The sequence below is a fragment of the Zosterops lateralis genome, assembly GCF_965231275.1.
Source record: "Zosterops lateralis genome assembly, chromosome: 19".
NCBI lineage: Eukaryota > Metazoa > Chordata > Aves > Passeriformes > Zosteropidae > Zosterops > Zosterops lateralis.
In genome coordinates this window covers 10,286,906-10,306,400 of record NC_139779.1, presented here as the reverse complement: position 1 = coordinate 10,306,400, position 19,495 = coordinate 10,286,906, and the positions used below count along the sequence as shown (strand labels likewise).

Sequence of the window (19,495 nt, the reverse complement as noted above, 5' to 3'; positions counted from 1 at the left end):
TTCATTCACTAGTTTGGTGCCATGTAACTATTTGACACCGATTTTCTATAGTGCATCAAGAAGGAAACATTCTCCCAGCCAGTAACCTGCAGACTGGGGAGGACAGAAGCATTTCAGGAGGAGTCTCCATGTGGCCATACAAACGCATGGGTAAAAATACCAAAAGTAACATTACAGAGCCTGTTGCTTCAAATCTGTCAGAATGCAAGCCTGGACTGAAGCTTACTACTGCTTTCATAGCAATGTTAGACATAGTGAAGGTATGAAAGTCCAAGGTGAAGCAGTTTTGACAGATTTCCTGGGAAAGCTCCAGTGCCAGGACACTCACTCTGTGGGGAAAGGTGTTACCTTCATGGGAATCAACCCACACAATGTCAAAGTAATAATTCTGTGCTGGGGTGAATAAATGGCAGGGGAGGGAGGGGAAGGGAATCTTTTAGATTAAATCATAGGCAAGCTTTCACCACACACACAACAGTATGCCAAGGTTTCCAAGCAAATCACAGCTGACCTGTCCAAAGAACAGCTGAAGCGTAATTTACTGGATTTTTGTAAAATTTTTGACTGAGACTGCAAAAAGCAAAGCTACAACTGCTGTGGAGTTTCAGTTGGTGTGTGAGGCTTCATTCTAGAGCTGTGTGAACAGTGGGCAGCCTCCTCTGCTTGAAGAATTGAACATAAGTGTACTGGAAAAAGCAAGTAACACTTGAATCTATCACCAGATAGGTACAAAGTCTGTCATTTCCAAATACATTAATGTCAATGTGGCCACTGCCTGTGACTGACTAAAGATTTCTCCTGTTTTATAGGCTTAGCTTCCTCACTGTCTATAAAAAAAAATCTAGTAATGGGCCATGCTCCTGTTAACTTCTTCCTCAAATGAGAGTATTCCCTGAATTACAATGAGCCTGTATCTGTGCCAGCTGTAATACAGCCATACAGGTACCTGGAAAAAGGACAAAATGAGGCTCCAAAATGAGCCAAGATCCAATAATTTAATCTTTATCAAATCCTTGCCTCCAAAATGAGGCAAACATTTGGTGAAGATAAAATGACTGGATGATTTTCCCCACAATTATTTGAGCAGTAGCAAAGTTCAGACCTTCAGTATGAAGAGGTCAACCCTATTGCCACCTGTACCAAAGGAATCAATCTCTTCACCTGGGCTTAAACAACAGATGTCTAGAGAAGATAATTCTTTCAATTAAAAAAACAAACAAACAAAAAAAACAACAACACCAAACAAACAAACAAACAAACAAACAAAAAAAAGAAAGACTCAGCCCAAATCCAAAATTTACATGCAGGGTTTTTTAGACCCCTGCACCCTTTCTGCCCTGCATGGCAGTCCACTATTGCTGAGCAGTCTGAGAGCTGTGGCTGAGGTATCAGGGGCTTTCCTCTGTGTGAGGCATCAGAGCTTCCTCCTGAGCAGCACAGACAGCTGTAAACAAAATATCAATGAGGGTGCAGACCCATGGCTTAAGTGGAGTAAAAATTTCTCTCTGGCCAGACTCCCAGGGCAAAGGAAGGCCTGTGCCAGTTACACTCTTAACCAGCATTTTCATGTCCAAGGAACAAAATAATTTCTTCTTAAATCTCTCCATCAAGAGCCTGGTGAATAGCTGTTCTTCGAAATGATGGCAAAGAGCCACCATGGATTTTTTTTTTTCTTCAACAAACCAGTGGTGAACAGAATCTCAAAACCACAGAGGCAGCAATAGAAGAGGAAGAGGTAACAGAGCAAGGCTTAGGCAACCATCAGCCAGATACCAACAAACAATGGCTTCAAACCATGGTGGAGCTGCCCTCCAAAAAGATGGGAGCACTGTAAGCATCAGTTAGCCAGGAGAACAAAGAAATGAGAGAGTCTTGGTAAAATAAAAGCTAAAGTAGCAGAAACCATACATGTGAGTCCAGAAGATGATGCTGGGGAAAGAACCATCAGTAATCTTGTCACTTGCTGATTTTCCCAGCCTGAGAAACCAACAACAAAATGCCATTTTGCTTCCAGTCTGCTCATCTAGATCCAAATAGGATGTTTTGTGCAGTTAGTACAGGACTTTCACTATTCACACGTTTCACAGCAGATAATCAAGACCTGGTATTAATATAACATGAATTATCCAAGGATCCCAATGCATAGCACACCAAACAAAAAAAGGATATTTTCCCAGAAACATCAAGTACACTGATGTCCAATTTGCATGAACAGGGTTTTACACAAACATTCCCTCTAATGGGAATAGTTCTGCCTGGGCTCTAACTCACCAACATCAACACAGAGAAACTTGTTGACTTTGCTACGCAGAGAACTGGGTTATCAGGGCATCCCAAGCAGATTTGTAACAAAATCATTGCCTTGAATATTGACATTTCCACTTTTGTATCTGCAGACAGGGCAAAGAAAAAAATACTTCTTGCAAGAGAAACCTCTGGTCAAGCATAACTACCAAGCCAGACACATTTCCAAACACACAGTAACGTAAATCACTGCACAGTCATTGTGTTGTATTAAAGAACAGGTTGGCATTGTTTATAGGAGGTTTTAGGCTTTCCAATTCAATTCTATTCCATTCTATTTTTTCATCTGGCAATGCTTTTCAACTTGGTACAGTGCAAAATACAGTGAACTGGTACAACCTTGGAGTTTGGGCTGAATGCCATTTGCTGGCCCTACAGCAAATGAAGCCAATAAAACAGGACTGACTTGCAACCTGAACAATTGTTTTCAAAGGAAGATGGTAAACTCCTGGAGAAGTGGGAAATATTCCCATGGAAAAGAGAAAGCCACACCTGTAAGCTTCAGGTATTTCCTTATTACAGAACTTACCTTGGGGACATGACATACCTAGTCAGCATTTTTTTCACTTCTGGCTGCCAAAAGTAGGTGATGTATTTGAAATATATGCAAAGGTTAGTCTCTGTAGAGATCACCATTTTGTAACAACCTGATCTTTTCTGTTTATTAACAAAGGCTAGATCTACATTTTTCAATATGATATACAAAGACCTATATAATTTGAGCCAGACTATTGCCATAATTGACAAGAATAGGTGTGTTTTCTCATATGGTTCAGAGATATCACAGTTAGACAGCATCTTCTCAAAACATGAAAAATGACACTTCATCAGACAGAGATGTGCCAGACAGTAAATCTTGGAGGAGAAGGGTACTTATTTTAATTCTAGTTGTCACTGATCAAGAGATACAATTGCCTTTCCAAGACAGACACGGGAGAGATAAAAACAAAGCAGACAATTAAATAAAACCACAAAAATGCTCAGGGTTTCATTTAAATCCTAGTGTACTTGTTCTGGTCTAATAAAAACAGCCAACCCCACAGTCTGCACAATTCCTGAGATCAGGAGATACTGTGCCACAGCTGCCTGCACTACTCAGAGCAGCAAGGAGGCCTGTTCCAGTTGGGCACACACATCTGCTTTCCCCTCCCCTTTTAACAGACTCATCATTTCAGTCCTAAGCATGGAACAGGTGGGAGATCTGCTCATGGCCATGTCTGTGCACTCCTGACCACAGAGAGGTATCCCAACTGGGTTTGGTACTTTGCAGCATTTTAGGATCTTTCATATCAATGTCTGCAAAAGAAACTGTGGCCACTCTTCCTTCAGAAGAAATACTCCAAGGCTCTTCCAGTGCTGGCAGCTCAGAACTCACAAATAACCCTTCAGTAAGAAGGCAAAATGCATTCAGCAGGATAGAAGGCCCACTGGGATCAGGACTCACACCAGCTTGCTTCTCCTTCCTCTTCTTCTACAGCTCCCTGCATGGCTCTGGGTAAATCACACTATCCTTCTGTGCCTACATTCTACATTTGTCTAAGAGGGATAATCACTATTCACTACTGAAGAGGGGCATTCAGGCTACACTTACTAGTGATTGACAGGAACCCAGGTACTACAGACAAGCACTATTAAAAAAATCACCCCTCTGCAACAAATGCTTTATGAAAAACAAATGTTCCTTAAAAAGCAGGTTTCAGAGTCAGTTCCCTAGTAGTTATCACAAAAATCCCACAATTTCACATAAACTCTATCTATCTAAAAATATCCCAACACAATTTGACTATGTCCTTTCAGCCAGACATTAAAAAAAAAACCTACAGGCACAATTACATATGACAAAGATAATGACAAAACAAGGGAAGAAAAAAGGTAGGCAATATTGTTCCTTCTAGCTTAGGGGAAAAAAAAAATTATAGTGCACTCAGTTTGCTGGTTTAATAGGTGATGTGATGGGTCCTTAGTGCATCTTGGGATAATTTAAGAACAGAATGATTAGCAGTGTATGATGACAGTGATCACTGGCTGGTTCCTGGAGAGCTGATAAGTTATTAAGCTAAACAATGGATTGCTATTATGAGCAAGTCAGTGCACTAACTGTAATTTCCTTGAAAGCTGAGTGGTGCATGATTATACTTGTCCACTCCGACTGCCTGCTGGCAGCTCCATATTCTGCTATTGTTCTGAGCTGTGGAGTCTCCCCAGCGCCCAAGATACAGCCACAGAAAAATGTATTCTTCACATTCAGGCTTCATTGTGGCAGCTGTCATCTGAAGAATAGTGGAAAAGAAACATTCTCTGTCCTGAAGCATAACTATTAGGGCTCCTAAAAACATGTGGTTTTATTTGTCAGCAGGAGCTACCTCTACTTTCTAACCGAGGCAATTTCCATTTCAAGAGAACTCTGACTTTGGAATTACACATGTATACAGCTACAGACATATTGTACACATATTCATGTATATGTGTGTTTATGTGTATTTAAAAGCCACACATACACGTGAGTACATTCCTGGTAGTTTTCTTTGTGACTTTCAGGAAGACTGCTGTTACTACTGGAAGCTCATCCAGACATCTTCCAACTTATATTGCCCTCTCAAGCTACAAGGAAAGACAACAGAGAACAGATCTATTAATGAGCCTACCAAAACTAAGAAGGAAAAAAACCACAAAGGAAAGCAGCAGCTGGATGATGAGGACTTCAAAATGGCTAATATACACATGGACTGAAAACATGGCCTTCATCTGTCCTACTAAAAAGAGGTAATCCTAGTCATGAAAACTATGGGATCAGGAAAACAAGAGTGAGGTCCTACTGGAGACCTGCTGAATGAGAGGGGTAAGGTGCTCCCCTCCTTATGTGCCTCAGTTTCTTCCTCTGCAAAACAAGCCAGTAACCCCTGCCCAGCTCCCAGAGGCAGAGCCAGCACACACTGTCCTGGGTGACCCTGGAGCACTAGGTGACCCTGGGACTGCAGGAACCACTGCTGAGGCACACAGAGGCCAGATGCTGATGGAGACGTGGAGTGAAGCCAGCCCAAAGCCCACCTGGCTATGAGAAAAGAACAGAGATCCCCATTTTTGATCCCCTATACTAATTCTCAGAAATATATCTTCGCTCTTGCCCACATGAGCAGCCACACTAAGCCCTTCCTTCCCTTTGGTGTGTTTTTTCTTCATTCCTGTCCTGAATGTTACCAGCTAGTCTGAGCAGGAGGCAAAATTTTTAAAGCCCTAAAGTGTCTCCTCCTCAAAGAGCAACAGCCATTTTTGAATCCAATCCCTGTTGGCTTCCAGTGAGTCTTGGGATACCCAAGTGCTTGGGTTTTTTTAATGGGACTTAGGTGATTCTGAAAGTATTATCATGCACCTCTCATTGATTTGATATATAAATTGAACATTAAGTGGGAAGAAAACTTGACAAGAAGATTTGACAAGTGTTTAAAAGGTAGGTCCTAATTAATTTTAAACTTTGTTTTAGGTAAGGCTCATTTAACGAAATTCTTTCATTGTCCTTTTTTGCTGTGCTGATCCTGCAAGGAATATATAACCAGGAGTATGTTTTAACAGGCCAAGGAAGAAGTATGAGTACCAGTTTTGAATTCCGGAACCATTCCTGTCACTGAATTTTTTCAAACTCAAAGCAAAAAATGATTACTGTAAAAACACAACGTAAAATGTAATATTCAAAGTGGGATTATAGTAACACATATAGAAAAAGCCTCCCCTATAGTTATGAAGAAAGGTTAACACCATTGCTAGTCACACATCTTATACCTATATAAATAAATAGTTTTTCTCCCTACAACAAGATCTAATCTAATTCATTTTCCTGCGTAAAGAAAGGTTACAAGTCAACCATTTCCACTCCAACTCTGAATTAACCAGCCCATAGCCACATTACTCTGACTGTGAGTTATGTTTATGTGAGTACCATAAACATTAACAAAATGAGGTGGCTTCAAAGTGTAGGGGTGTCAAGTGTCCTTGTCACCCAGCTGCTGCTTTTGTGGCTTTTTTTCTTCCTACTTTAGGTAGGCTCATTAATGTCTGATGTTTGTTTTTTTTAATCTCCTGAACTTGCAACACACACAACAAGTTAACAGCAACTTCCAAAACACTCGAGATGGAAACTGTTGAATCAGGGACAGGCATTTCATCAGCTGCTTTGCTATGATGCTCCAAGTACACCCTAAGTTATCCAGCCAACCAAGACTGCACCTAAAGACAGCTCCATTAACTGTTCTGTGTAGTGTGGCCATCCACACATCCCTAAGAAAAGCACATGATTATGGCAGTAGGAAAACTCAAAAAGAGATAAACAGCAATAACTTGCCATGGAAGGCTACCAAAAATGGTTTAACAGCCAATTATGCACCAGTTAAAAGCCTCAATGCTATACTATAAACAGAAGAAAATTAATTTCAAACGTATGCTCTTGTACATCTCAGAAGGACGCAAATTTTACATGAAGCATATAATTTATACATGTATATATTATTTAACATTTCTGACTTTGTTCCTCTTTTTTTCCCCTCCACCAATGTCGTTAGGTTGTTATCACCATTATAATGACATAGCCATTCACAATACACTGCTTTCTTTACAAGATCATTAAAAGCCAATAGGTAACTATATTGTTTCGGGACTACTTCATATTTAAATCACTGCCTAAGATTACAATTCAACCACCATCTGAATGAACAAAGCTATTCAAATGGGTACAGAACACATTAATTTACATTTACATTAATCATTCTGGCCTGACTTCACACTCCTGAGCAAACAAGAAGGATTTCTGGCCTGTCACAGCACAGGAGCTACCAGCGGATAGCTCAGCAAACCCTTGCCTTATAAACTTAACCTTCCTCAGACACGAGGCTTTCCCTATACACAGACACAGAGCACTTGTCCTGGGATCAAACCTCAGCAGTCCCTGGAATACAGCAGTGGGATGGGAAATGTGATAAGGCATAAAGCCAACAGCACGCCTGGACGTAAGGAATTATAAGAACCACTCAGAAATGCTTGGAGTAACTTGATACCCATAGGAAGAATAGAGAGAAAACACTTCCCTACAGTGAGGCTCCATCACATGATCACTCCTACAGTGGGATTTCAGACACTGCACAATAACCAAAGCACAACACTCACTGCAGGGCATGCACCACACAATGCTGCACATTTAAGTCAAACTAAGCCACATTTGGACTTCATTTCATCTAATACTTTCCCTTGCTTAGGTCAAGGACACGAATGAAACTTCTGTGTAGAGAGCTTGGGTAGCTTCATTAGCCTTGTGCATCTATCCAACATCATTACAAATTGTAATTAAGTTGTCTGCACCAGAACAGAAGTGAGTACATGCCCTTTCCCAAGGCAAGCTTTGCTCTTACCAAGCTATGGAATTTTTTGGCATCTAGTTTGTTTCAGGTAGTTTTTCACAGTTTAAAGGCAATAAGCAGTTTCACCTGAAATGCTCACAAAGCAGCACAAAGGACCAATGAATTACTGCAGTAAACAGTCTCTCATTCATACCAATAGTCCTCTTCATAGCCAAGAGGTTGCACAGTTTCACTTTAAAGTTTAAAAAACACTTTGTTGTGCTGAGACGAGACATTGGGTAAGTAATGCCAAATGGAGCAAAGCATTACAATGTCAATGAGGTCAACTACATGTTAACACAGCAGAGAGCAAAGCTCCATGCATGGCCTTAAGCACGAGATCCCAATGGACAAAATCCTGAGCAAGCTGCTTGAGCAGCCTCTGCCTTGACCTGGGGGGTTGGGCTACATGATCTTCAGAGATCCTTCTTGACCTCATCCATTCTGTGATGATTTGCAGTTTTCTAAGTTTGTGACAGTGGACTGAAAACTACACAGGAAGCTTGAGGCTCCACTATTGCAGTAACCATTAGTTCCACCCGCATGAGGCTCCTGGGCAGTCATGCCCCATCCATGCCCATTCACAGGGCCAGCTCTGGCCTTTACCACTTCCCTTCAGTTTTCTCACCATTAAACCATGAAGCCTGCTCTGGTCAAGCCAAATTCTTGCTTATTTTTCTGTGTTTAGCCAACATCACCACACTGGTGTAGCAAAGTAGTTTCTGGCAGTCATCAAAATACTGTTACACCGTATGCCAGGAATACTGACAAGAAAACAACCATTGAGAAAGAAAATCAGTGTTAAAAGTGATGCTCTGTTCCTTAGGAATCCAGCCATTCTGCACATCGGTACCTATGGTTACCCTGTCTGCAATGCAGGTAACTACATCCATTTTATTTTCCATAATGAAGCATTGATTTTGTTTGCAAAAAAATTGCTATAACCACTCTGCATTGCTGGCATTTTACTGGAAGAAAAAAAATCTCTTAACAAACACAATCTGTGTCAATTTGTGACCACTTAATTTGTGAGATGGACCTATTGCAAAGCACATAGTCCCACCACTCACAGCAGAAAACCATTCACTTACTAGACTTACCTGCAGTAAGCTCAAGGGAGACTGAGCCACAAGTGTGTGGGTTTCACACCTCTCTGGCTCAGCAGATGCAAACAACACATAATAAAACTCTGCTTGGTTTCCAAAAATGCCAAATGGGTAATAACATGCAACTCACAACACATCATCTCAGTATATCATGAATTGCCTGAAATCTATCCCCACAGCAGTGCAAGGCCAATTCTAATACCATCCTTCTGCAACCAAGTAGTTTGGATATGAAAACAATCAAGACCACAATTTTATTTTAACATTTGCTCATCTGAGATAAAGATACCTGAAATCCAAAAAATTTTTGCAGTGACAATATAACCTTAGGTATAAGTGAGAAAATTTAAACAACATTTATCAAAATATGTTTGCTGCTCCAAACTCCAAAGCAAACTAAGTCAGCTGAGGAGAAATCACCGACAAAGCCACCGTGACCAGTCCACTTATGCAAATACAGCAGATTTTGACAGCTTATTATCTTCCACAAGATGGGTGAACATTTTCCTCATTTCAAATTACTCAGTTTAATTCAAAATGATCACTAGTTAATTCCAGGTTGGGAAACAAGTTAGGAACTGAAAAGGCAAGTAAACTTGGTTTCCTTCTTCCAGCCTCCAAATAAGTAGTAGATGTGGAAGGCTGAGACCTCCCAGCTCCAATGTCTTGCCAAGCACAGTCTCAAGTCACCACTGGCTTCATTTGTTTAGTACAGGTCATGCTACACTGCTTAGTTATAAACACAAAATAAGCTGAGATTTTTTCCCCTAAATATTTAGCACATTGAATACTGTGTAGTAGTTTAAAAAGAGCAAATGAAAATGTTTGCAAACATTTTCAGCTAGATTTCTACCCAAAAGCAGCTTGAAAAATATCACAACTGAAAGACCAATCACCTGATAAGTCATCCGTCATTTTCAAAAAAGCACAAAAATGAAGACTAAGTAAATCTATGTAAATGTATACAGTTGCTTAGATGCATGCAGAGTATATCCTTCTCAGTATTAAGAGCTACCTTTTTTTCTTCCTGCCAAGACTACATTTATTTGCAAGTGAGTGCCTTAAAGGTTATCAAGGGAAAAGAGTCAATCTTTCTTTAGGAAAAGAAATAAAAGCTACAAATGTTAAGCAAGATTAACACGGGCCATTTCAGTAAAGGTCTGACTTATCAACTTCCACCAAGTCACCCTTTAAAAACATGCATGGCATAAGAAAGGGCTGAATACTGATCTTTTAACCACAGAATTAGGATAAATATTCAGATATTGCTAAAACCAGTGCATCTTATTACCCAGATTCTCTCCATGTAACATTCTTAAAAGATCTGAATGGAAAAAGACAGAGAGAGCCACACATACATTTCTTAACAGTTCTACCCATGTCAAAACTTGTAAATTTTCCCCTCTCAGGTTCAGAAATTCCCTCAGTATCAACTTTTTAAATTCATCTATTTGAATAGTTTGTAAAAGACCTAAAGGTTGCATTTTACTCCTAAATAGGCATACCTTATGCCATGTCTAGTATCCCCTATAATAAGAACACTAAAAGTTCACACAAAAAGAAGATGAACTTCTCCTTTACAGTTACATCTCAGTCAAACATACATTTACACTCCTGAGAGGGTTTCGTTCCTATATTATAAACAATTTGTATTGAAAAAATTTGGGTCAAGGACAGCTTACCATCAATAACAGCCTACATCTCTCTACAATTACTGACCAATAAGTAGCACAAGTATCTTAAAAACATGTATTTCATCACGTTACCAAACATTAACTGCACCACAAAATTCTGAAAAAAATCACTTTGCCTACCCAGGCATCCCCACAAAAGCAGACCCCAGAGGTCCCCAAAGGATTAGGGAATGGTTTTCTGCCACCAAGCAAACTTGCCACTTCTCTCTTCTGTGTGCCAACTCTGTGCTAAACAGCAGCTCTGGTATCTGCTGGGAGATCTGGTATCTCTGGTATTACTGCTGGGAGCTTCCTAAAGCAGGCTGCATGTCAAATGTAGGCTTTTTATTTTAATCTCTAGTAAGCCACATTTAATAGACCAAAGTAAGGTTGTTATGGTTGGTGAGAAAGTTTAGGCGTTCACTGGATTTCTTTGGATGTGGAAATAGAATATTAATAACCAGTACATAGTGTTATTATATATCAGACCACAAAAATGAGATCAGATTCTTTGTTTCAATGGTCAGCACAGTAAAACTTTTTGCAGTAAGTCTGGGACTAACCAGGGCTTGTATGGTCATGAAACTGGCTTAATCAATCTTCATTTCTTTTGTGCCATAATAGAACATTTTTGCCTGTTGTTTTCCTTCTTAACAAATATATCTTATCTACACAAAACTAAGCTGAGCTGAGGGTGGGGAGAAGAGACCTTTTTACTTCGAAATGATAACAGTAGCTTAGAGACTTTGCTCTGCTGATTTTGAGCTACAATGAAGGGAGATATTTCCTTACATTACTGTTGGATAATTCTTCCTTTACCAGCCTTCAGTTACCAGCAGATCAGAGCTGGAGTTTACTCTTGAGCTGGCAGTAAACAAAAGAACAAATCTGTACTGTTTCTGCTGAGAAAGAAACTGTAGGCCTTGTCCAAATATATTAAAGCTCTAACATGCAGGATGATTAAGAAGTTGTGTATTGGATAAACGAAGTGGTGTGCTAAACAATTAAAAAAAAATCAATGGAAATACTTACATGTTTACAGAGAATGACCAAGGCATTGTCAAAGAATTCAGCCATCAAATCGAGCCTAATTTAAGTAACAGTTTAGTGGAGGGGTAGACTGTGGATTCAAACTATTGTGTAAATTAACAATTCAGCTGATACTTTGAGATGACAAATGCACAGTATTCATACTTTCCCTTAACAGACCTGAACTGGCTCTACTGCTGAAGCATACCAGTACCAGCTTGCAGGAAGAACCATCTAACTGATAAAAGCCACATTTTTAATTTAAATACTGACTTTCACCTCAAAGTAATTAAAAGAAAATATGATCTGAGGGGATCTTTAATGAGTTACATGTTAAAAGATGAATATTTTTTCCTTTTTTCTGTTTCTCAGCTCAACATGAGTGGACACCATCGATGTTTCTTTTACGTAACACAGGTGATGCATCTCATCTATGTGACAGCTTTCCCAATGAACTGAGGCATGGGAATTAAGGATAAACAACTATCCCACTACAAACTACGGGCAAATATTTATCTTAAAAGTAAATCTAAATCACCATTTCTCCAGCACATAGTGCTGCCCAGCTTTACACTCTGGGTTTGATCTAGCACTTCCATTCAACCTTTTGAAACTCATTTAGTTTCTAAGCACTCCTGTCAGTTTCTGACTTGGCATCAGCCTCAACCTGATGGGACCACATGGTAGGTTGAGGACTGACTGCATGACAGAACTGCCAGGAAAAGAAAGAGAAAATTGGGCAGTGCCCCACTGGTAAGCCATGTGCCAGAAGCAGAAAATAAAGGGAAAAAATAACATTTGTGGATAAACAGTAAGAGACCATCGGGAAGGAAGCCTGTTCCTCCCAAGGTTTAACATGCTAAAACACTGCAGAATGCTCTCACAGCCCAGCAGCAGCTGAAACACCCAGCAGCCTTAAATGCAAACTGATGACATCCACAATTAAAGAGCTTATATACCTCCTCAGCCCAAACAAGTAAATTCTGTTCTCTCCACCCACTCAGTTAGCTGATTCTCACTAGCTCTACTCATCCTGAACATCCACCAGCAAGTTCAGCACCACGAATGCCCATGGTGACGCAAGCAGGGCAGCAGAGTGCCCTGGGGAAGGACAGGCAGGCAGCTTTAGCCATGAGGTTTCCCATCACTCCAGCCTCCTGTGGTGTCTGGACATCAGTACTCAGTCCTTCTGTAACAGATGGTCACCAAATCAGACTGAAAAAGAAGTCCCCAAACCTCAGATATCACATGCATGTATGCACCCAGAAAACAAAATAAAATATTCAAGGCATTTGGGAGTCTTTGCCACAACAAAAGAAAACATGATCAACATGTTTTAGATGAGTAGATATGATCTTACAACTGGCAGAAGCCTTTACTCAGTGGTCTTCCTAGGACGCACAGGATGGCAGAAGCCATGAGAGATGAAAAAAAAAAAAAAAAAAGGTTTTAATGATAGGAGTAACTTGCCTTTGCCAGATAATCATCCAGTGTTGCAGGTCGATCTGTTTCTCTTATAAGGGCATAAACAACATGTGTTTGTCTGAGTTCATACCAAGGAAACAGACTGCTGATCTCAATGTCCTCAAATGATGCATGGATACATTTTAAGCACTTGTTTGTCCTATTATATTCTGAAGTCCAAAATAGACCTTTTATTACAGTATCTCCAATTTCAGGACACATATACAGTAAACAAGTGATTGGGGAATGAGAAACACTTATATTAATAGCAACAGCACAGTGTTCAAAAGTAGAGGTGTCAATTATTACTAAGCAAAATGGACAGATTACCAAAAATACCACCACAAACTTTAAGACAACAAACCTAGCTTTATTTTTTGCTCAAAACCCAAAGAAAATTCAACTTACTCTGTACATTTTATCACCATTCATTTCTTTCTACATTTTTATTGGAATGAATATTTTTAAGGATCTCTCCACACTAAACAGAATCAAACCCAAAGCAGAGCCCAGCATAGCTACACCATCCCATCCAGCTTCTCTGGGAAGCATCCCATTCCCATGGACAGCCATGTGTATGTAGTGCCAAACCTATAAGCTGGCAAAGTGTCTGTAATTCTGTGTCAAGTCACCAATAAACAGAAACTGGAGCATTTTGAACAAGAACCCAGAGAGAGATGCTTTTGGAATGTCTGCCTTAAACATTTCAGGTGACCAAGGTCTCATCCCTTACACATGCAGGACTTACTCCTTTCTCTTCAGCATTCAGAAATAATGACCATCTTCAAACCAACAAGTATCAAAAAACCCCCAGAGATTTTAAAATTTGTGATGCTAGACATGACATACAATTACTTTAACCACCCAGCCCTGAGTGGTTAAACTAACTGCTCAACTTCATTCTAGTTATAATTTAATAGCTTTACAATTTAAAAAATACTTTTCTCCCTCAACTACTTCACAGCTTACCACCAAATCTTTATATCAGGTACTGGAATAGACAGGAAAGATTATTTGTTAGCATTGACTCCAGATGTTCAGGGGTCTACTAAAGCATTACCCAGAAATCAGGCTAACTGCATTACATAGACCCAGTGCTTGGAAGAATCCTGACCCCACTTTATTCTCCTGGACCCTCCATATATTTTTATATACTCTCAAAAGACAAGGGTAGGCTCACCTTCCTACTATCTATTGGTGCTCAATGCCTGCATTCTCCCAAACTGTCCTCCATCCAGATTTAACTCCTATGCCCTAAAAGGAATCACAGAATATGCTGAGTTGGAAGGGACCCATGAGGGTCATTGAGTCCAACTTGTGGCCCAGCACAGCACCATCCCTAAGAGTCACACCCTGTGCCCGAGTGTTGGCCAAAGGCTCCTTGAGCTCTGTCAGCCTTGGTGCTGCATCTGCTGCCCTGGGGAGCCTGTTCAGTGCCCAGCCACTCCCTGGGGGAAGTACCTGTTTCTAACATCCAACCTTAACCTCCCCTGACACAGCTTCAGGCCATTCCCTCAGGTCCTGTCACTGTCACACAGAGCAGAGATCAGTGTCTGCTTCTCCTCCTCCCCTCACCAGGGAGTTGCAGACTGCAAAGAGTCTTCCCTCAGTCTCCTCTTCTCCAGCTGACCAGACCAAGTGCCCCCAGCAGCTCCTCACAGGCTTCCCCTCAAGGCCCTTCCCTGTCCTCATGGCCTCCTTTGGGCACTCTCTAATGGTTTAATATCTTTCTTTACACTGTGGTGCCCAAATCTGCACACAACTCTCAAGGTGAGGCTGCCCCAGAGCAGAGCAGGACAATCCCTCCCTGGCCCCACTGGCAGTTCTGGTGACCCCAGGACAGGGATGTCCCTCCTGGCTCAGATCCCACTGCCCATCACCAGGACCCCCAGGGCCCTTTGTGTAGTGCTGCTTTCCAGCATCCCCTTCCCCAGTCTGTACCCACATCCAGGGCTGCCTCAACCCAGGTGCAGAATCCAGAACTTTTCGTTGTTGGATGCAGTTACAAAATACTTTGCAATTAGAGGAGGAAGGAAAAAAAAAATCAAGACAGGAATGTAGCAAAACAGTATTTGTATCAAGTCCTCAAGCAGGTTACTTGTGGCACTCTCCCAGTAACATGAGACAGTTTAACCAAGGAAGCAGAGACACTTTGTTTTGGTGTGAGGGAAGCTGCTCATTTTGCACACAGGGAGATGAAGGCTGGAGTTTTCAGATGAGCACAGTTCTCTGCCCCAGAGATCAAGCATTTACAGAGGCACATGCAAAAGAAAAATAATGCAATGGTGAAGCCACACACAGTTGTTGTATTTACATGTATAAACACACTGCACAGCTTCTGAATAGGTGAGAATCCTTGGCACTAAGGAACATTCCAGTCAGACACAGAGACACAATATGCTGAGCTGGAAGGGACTCACAAGGATTATTAAGTCCAACTCCAAGGTGAATGGTTAGTACCAGGACTGAATCCCCAAGCCTGGCACTATTAGGACCATGCCTTCACCAACACAATCAATAAAACACCAGAATGGGGATGACAGCAACAGCAAAAAGATTAGACACATGCAAATCTTCAGCATGCAACTAAAAAAGACATGGATCACTCCTCCACTGGGGTGCCTGGCAGAGCCTGCTAAAATCAGTAGGCCCGCACTGACAAAAGCAGAACACCAAGAACACAGTCCTCAGTGGAACTGCTTAGCAGTTCCACTATTATTTATTCCTAGGTGACCTCTCTTAATGCAACTTTGCATAAAATACCTCATGCCTAACTTAAAGTTATGATTAATAGTATTTTTCCTTCAGCTCAGTTCAGCCCACTATTTTATTCACTCCTTGTCTCACCTCTTCACCACATGAGCTGCTGCCTTGCTTCTGGCCATCAGAATAGTCTAAAAACTGCTGTTTTCTGTACAAGAAAATATTGCTATTGTAACAGAAGTTAAATTAATTAAAACACTTGTGTCATGAACAAGGGCAAGAGTGTGAGAGAGTGGCAAAAGGCCAAATAAAGAGGGAGATTCGTTACTTTTCCTTCCCAAGAGGATTAAGAAAAATGTGCAAGATTTAAAAAAAAAAAAAACTGTTCCAGCCCTTTCCCCTGATGTATGACAACATGAAAGAGACCCTCCAAATCACTTCTCACAGGAGGGTATGTAAAACCTCCAGTTTCTTGCATGACTAACGTAAGAATACTGATGATGTCATTGTCACCCCTTTGGATCACATCTGTCCTGCAAACCATTATTTCTTACTGGCAGCCTTGCAGCACCAGTAAAACTCTGTTTAAGGTCTCCCCGGGAAAAATGTAGGTGATGTAGTGACTGTTATCTTTGCTATCTCATCAGAAAGGATTAGCAGGGATGTGGACCACCTCCCTCTTTCATTCCCCTGAAGGGTTCTTTGCAGATGGGGTGTGTGGGAGAGGAGATTTGTCTCCCACCCCTATAAAAAGTTGTTGACTTTCGGGCATATTCACTTTTTAAAGGAGGAGGAAAGAGAAACAGTGGGGTCATAAATTTATAGAGTTACATCTTCCAGAGACCCTCATCTTTCTTATACATATGATGTTCATCAGAGATCTGTGGGCCAGGGACCTCGCTTGCCCCAGGGCATGCAAAAGCACACAGGAGAAAGCATTTCAGCGCTGTCAGTTGTCTCAAGAATGACACAAACAAGCTTGCCCTGCATCTCTACTGTCTGCAAAAATAGCAAAATGAACAAAAGGGAAATAAAGAGAAGTTTCCCTTGCCAACAAATCATTCCACAAACATCTGTTGTTCCTGATCAGTGAGATTCCATGGAAGGTAAGGAAAGATTAATACTCAGGGTGTAGATATTAAAAGACAACACAGGAACCAGAGACAACACAAAACTGTCAGGTGCTGCACCCAAATGCCCAAGTACCAAACCCCAAAGGGGTTCTCCTACTGCCCTGACCATTTCACAGCTCTTTAACATTGAAAATGTGAAATGCAATGTGAAGCAAAAAGACAACAGGACCATCCTTGAAGTTTAAAAAAATAAAAATTAAAAAAAATATAATTCCAAACAAACAGAAAAAGCCCCATGAAACTCCAGTCTATGCATTAAGAGTAACAGATTAAAGACTTCATTGTTGACAGTAAGAGTGACATTTCAAGCATGGGAGAGGAAGCAACAAGACCTTCAAAAAATCAGCAACAACTTTCAATTACAATGAAACAACACATAAAAATAGAAGCTTAAGACTGAGGACCCTTTAATGCCCTGTGGAGTATTCAGGGACAGCAGTAAACAAGGTGCTGATATACTTTACACTGCAAACAATGTCAGTGGCAAGCCAAATGGGATGAGCCCCAAATCAGAGTGAAATTTCAAGGCATGAAGTTTAAGATAAAGGGCTGTAATCAAATTACACCACAAATGGGTTCATTCATCTGTAAGCATTTTAACAGAGAGCATTGAATTACAGTTTGAAATAAAACAAATTAATTTGCTTTCTATTTCTTAAATATCTATTCATTATTTTTCCACTGCCAAAAAAAATTCCCACCTTAATACGAGAATGAATGTGGGGAGAAAACTGAAATACTAATTATCAGGCAGGCAAAACTTGAAGAGTTTGAATTGTGTTATTTACATTCCCATTCCTCTTTCTGAATAGCGTGAAGTCAACAAACTAAGTGAAGACAGAAGAATCTGCAATTGCAATTCAAGTTGTTTTGTGCAAAAGGCCTAGCACCTTACACACATCCAAATAAACTGGCCACAGTATTTTCTTTCCTCTCCCTAAATAAACAAAACAAAAATACTAATTCTCACAGTGCCTTCCACTACGTTTTTCTTCTCCCCGAAAACTATCACAATCCAAATTACTTAATACCTCAATTTTTAAGTGCAAGGCATGCATTGCCCCCCGTCCTCCCCCAATTCGGCAGCACTGGAAAAGCACCTTTTAAACAAACCCGCCTCTTTTCTGTAAGTGCTGCAAGGAACAACACCCCGGGGGGGGGGGGCAAAAACCCCAACAAAACAAAAAAAACCCCACAAACCCAACAAAAACCAGGGAGAGCGAGAGAGGAAAAGAAATAATAAAAAAAACCACCCCAGCACTCCTCCTCCTCGGGCTGCTGTTGTTGCCTTTGTTGTCCGGCGGCCGCCCCGAGGCTGAGCCTGCCCGGCCGGGCCCCCCAGCCCCCACCTGTTCTCATTCATCCGCCGGGAGCCAGGGCTGCCCCAAAGCCGCACGGGGACATCCTCAACTCCAGCGCTGATCCTCGTCACCATCTCACAGTCTTGGGATGGGGGGTGGGGGGGGTGGGTAGGGAGGACGCAGGTGTTCCTCTCACCCCCCCAAAACACCCTGTCGTCTGGCGAGGAGGGCGTCCCTCCCCAGCCCGCAGCCCGACTTCTGGCAAGGAGGGTGCCATCACCCAGCCCAGCACCCTGCCCTTTGCAGAAAGGAGGTGACCCCCACCCCAACCCTGCCCCCTTGCAAGGAGGGGTGTCCTCCATCCCAGGACCGTGCTTTATTTATTTTATTTTTTTTTAGCCCAAGGAGGAGAGCACCCATCAACCCTCCCCCTGTCCAAGGAGGCTGCGCTGCTCACTTGCAAGGCAGATCCCCCAGCCCAGCCCCTGTGCGAGCAGGAGGGTGCCCTGGCAGCCCCCGGTCCCCCTGGGGCAGGCAGGGGCCGCCCCCAGCACGGTGTCCCCTGGCAGGGAGCTCGCCCCCCGCGCTGCCCCAGCCCCAGCACCTACCTCGTCTTAGAGGACAGGAAAGCAAGTTTGATTAATCCATAGGTAAACAACTGGATGCTCTCCTTGGCTATGCTGGCCACTCTGAGCCTGTGCTCTAGGATGTGCAGTTCCATCTTTTCCTCTTTCTCATTTGTAGTTCATCTATCCCCGGGGTTTATGTTGTGTTTTTGAATGGGGAGGGGGAGGGGGGGCTGTTATTGTCGGTGCCTTTTTTTTTTTTTTTTTTTTTTTCCCTCTCCTTCCTTTCCCTCCCCGGGTTCCGTCTGTCCCTTTCCCGGCTCCGGAGGCGGCAGCAGGGGATGAAGGGGCGGAGGGTGCAAAAGTTGTATCGGCGGGGGGAGGCCGGCGGGGCGCGGAGCGAGCGGAGCAGCGGAGCCCGGAGTGCCGAGCAGCTGGTGCTCGCTGGAACAAACAACTTGCCACTCAAGCCCGGGCCGGCGCGCCTGCGCCGCGCCCCAAGGTATGCCGGGACTTGGAGTCCGCGCCGCCCCTGAGGGCTCCCGCCAGCCCCTCAGGGCTCCCGCTGGCCCCGCGCCCACCCGCCACTTAAGTAAATAACAGCGTTAGAACGGCCATCGACTCTGTTATATGGGTGTTATGGTTTTGTTTTTATTTTCTCTGTGCCTTATCGGCTTGCTGGAAAATCTTTTCCCGACCTCAGAACCAGCAGGAAGGAGAACTTTGGAAGTTTTCATTGAGATTTGAAATGCTCAAGTCTTACCTTGTTCGTTCCTTCGTGCAGCGGGTGGGGAATCCTTGTCTGCTTCTGTGCGCAGCAGAAATTATGTGG

General features: G+C 42.2%; 1 protein-coding gene across 2 annotated transcripts in view; it reads right to left on the bottom strand.

The window, feature by feature from the left end:
- CASTOR2 (cytosolic arginine sensor for mTORC1 subunit 2) overlaps positions 1 to 19,200 on the bottom strand; it is a 127,724-nt gene extending 108,524 nt beyond the window's left edge. Inside the window, exon 1 of one of the 2 annotated variants that reach the window (XM_083875406.1) lies at positions 18,706 to 19,200. In XM_083875406.1, coding sequence (XP_083731532.1) covers positions 18,706 to 18,818 — 113 coding nt within the window. In that variant the 5' untranslated portion in view covers positions 18,819 to 19,200. Of the gene's footprint in view, positions 1 to 18,145; positions 18,208 to 18,705 lie in introns of those variants that run through there. The other variant, XM_083875407.1, reaches the window with a different exon arrangement.
- Positions 19,201 to 19,495: the final 295 nt, after the last annotated feature.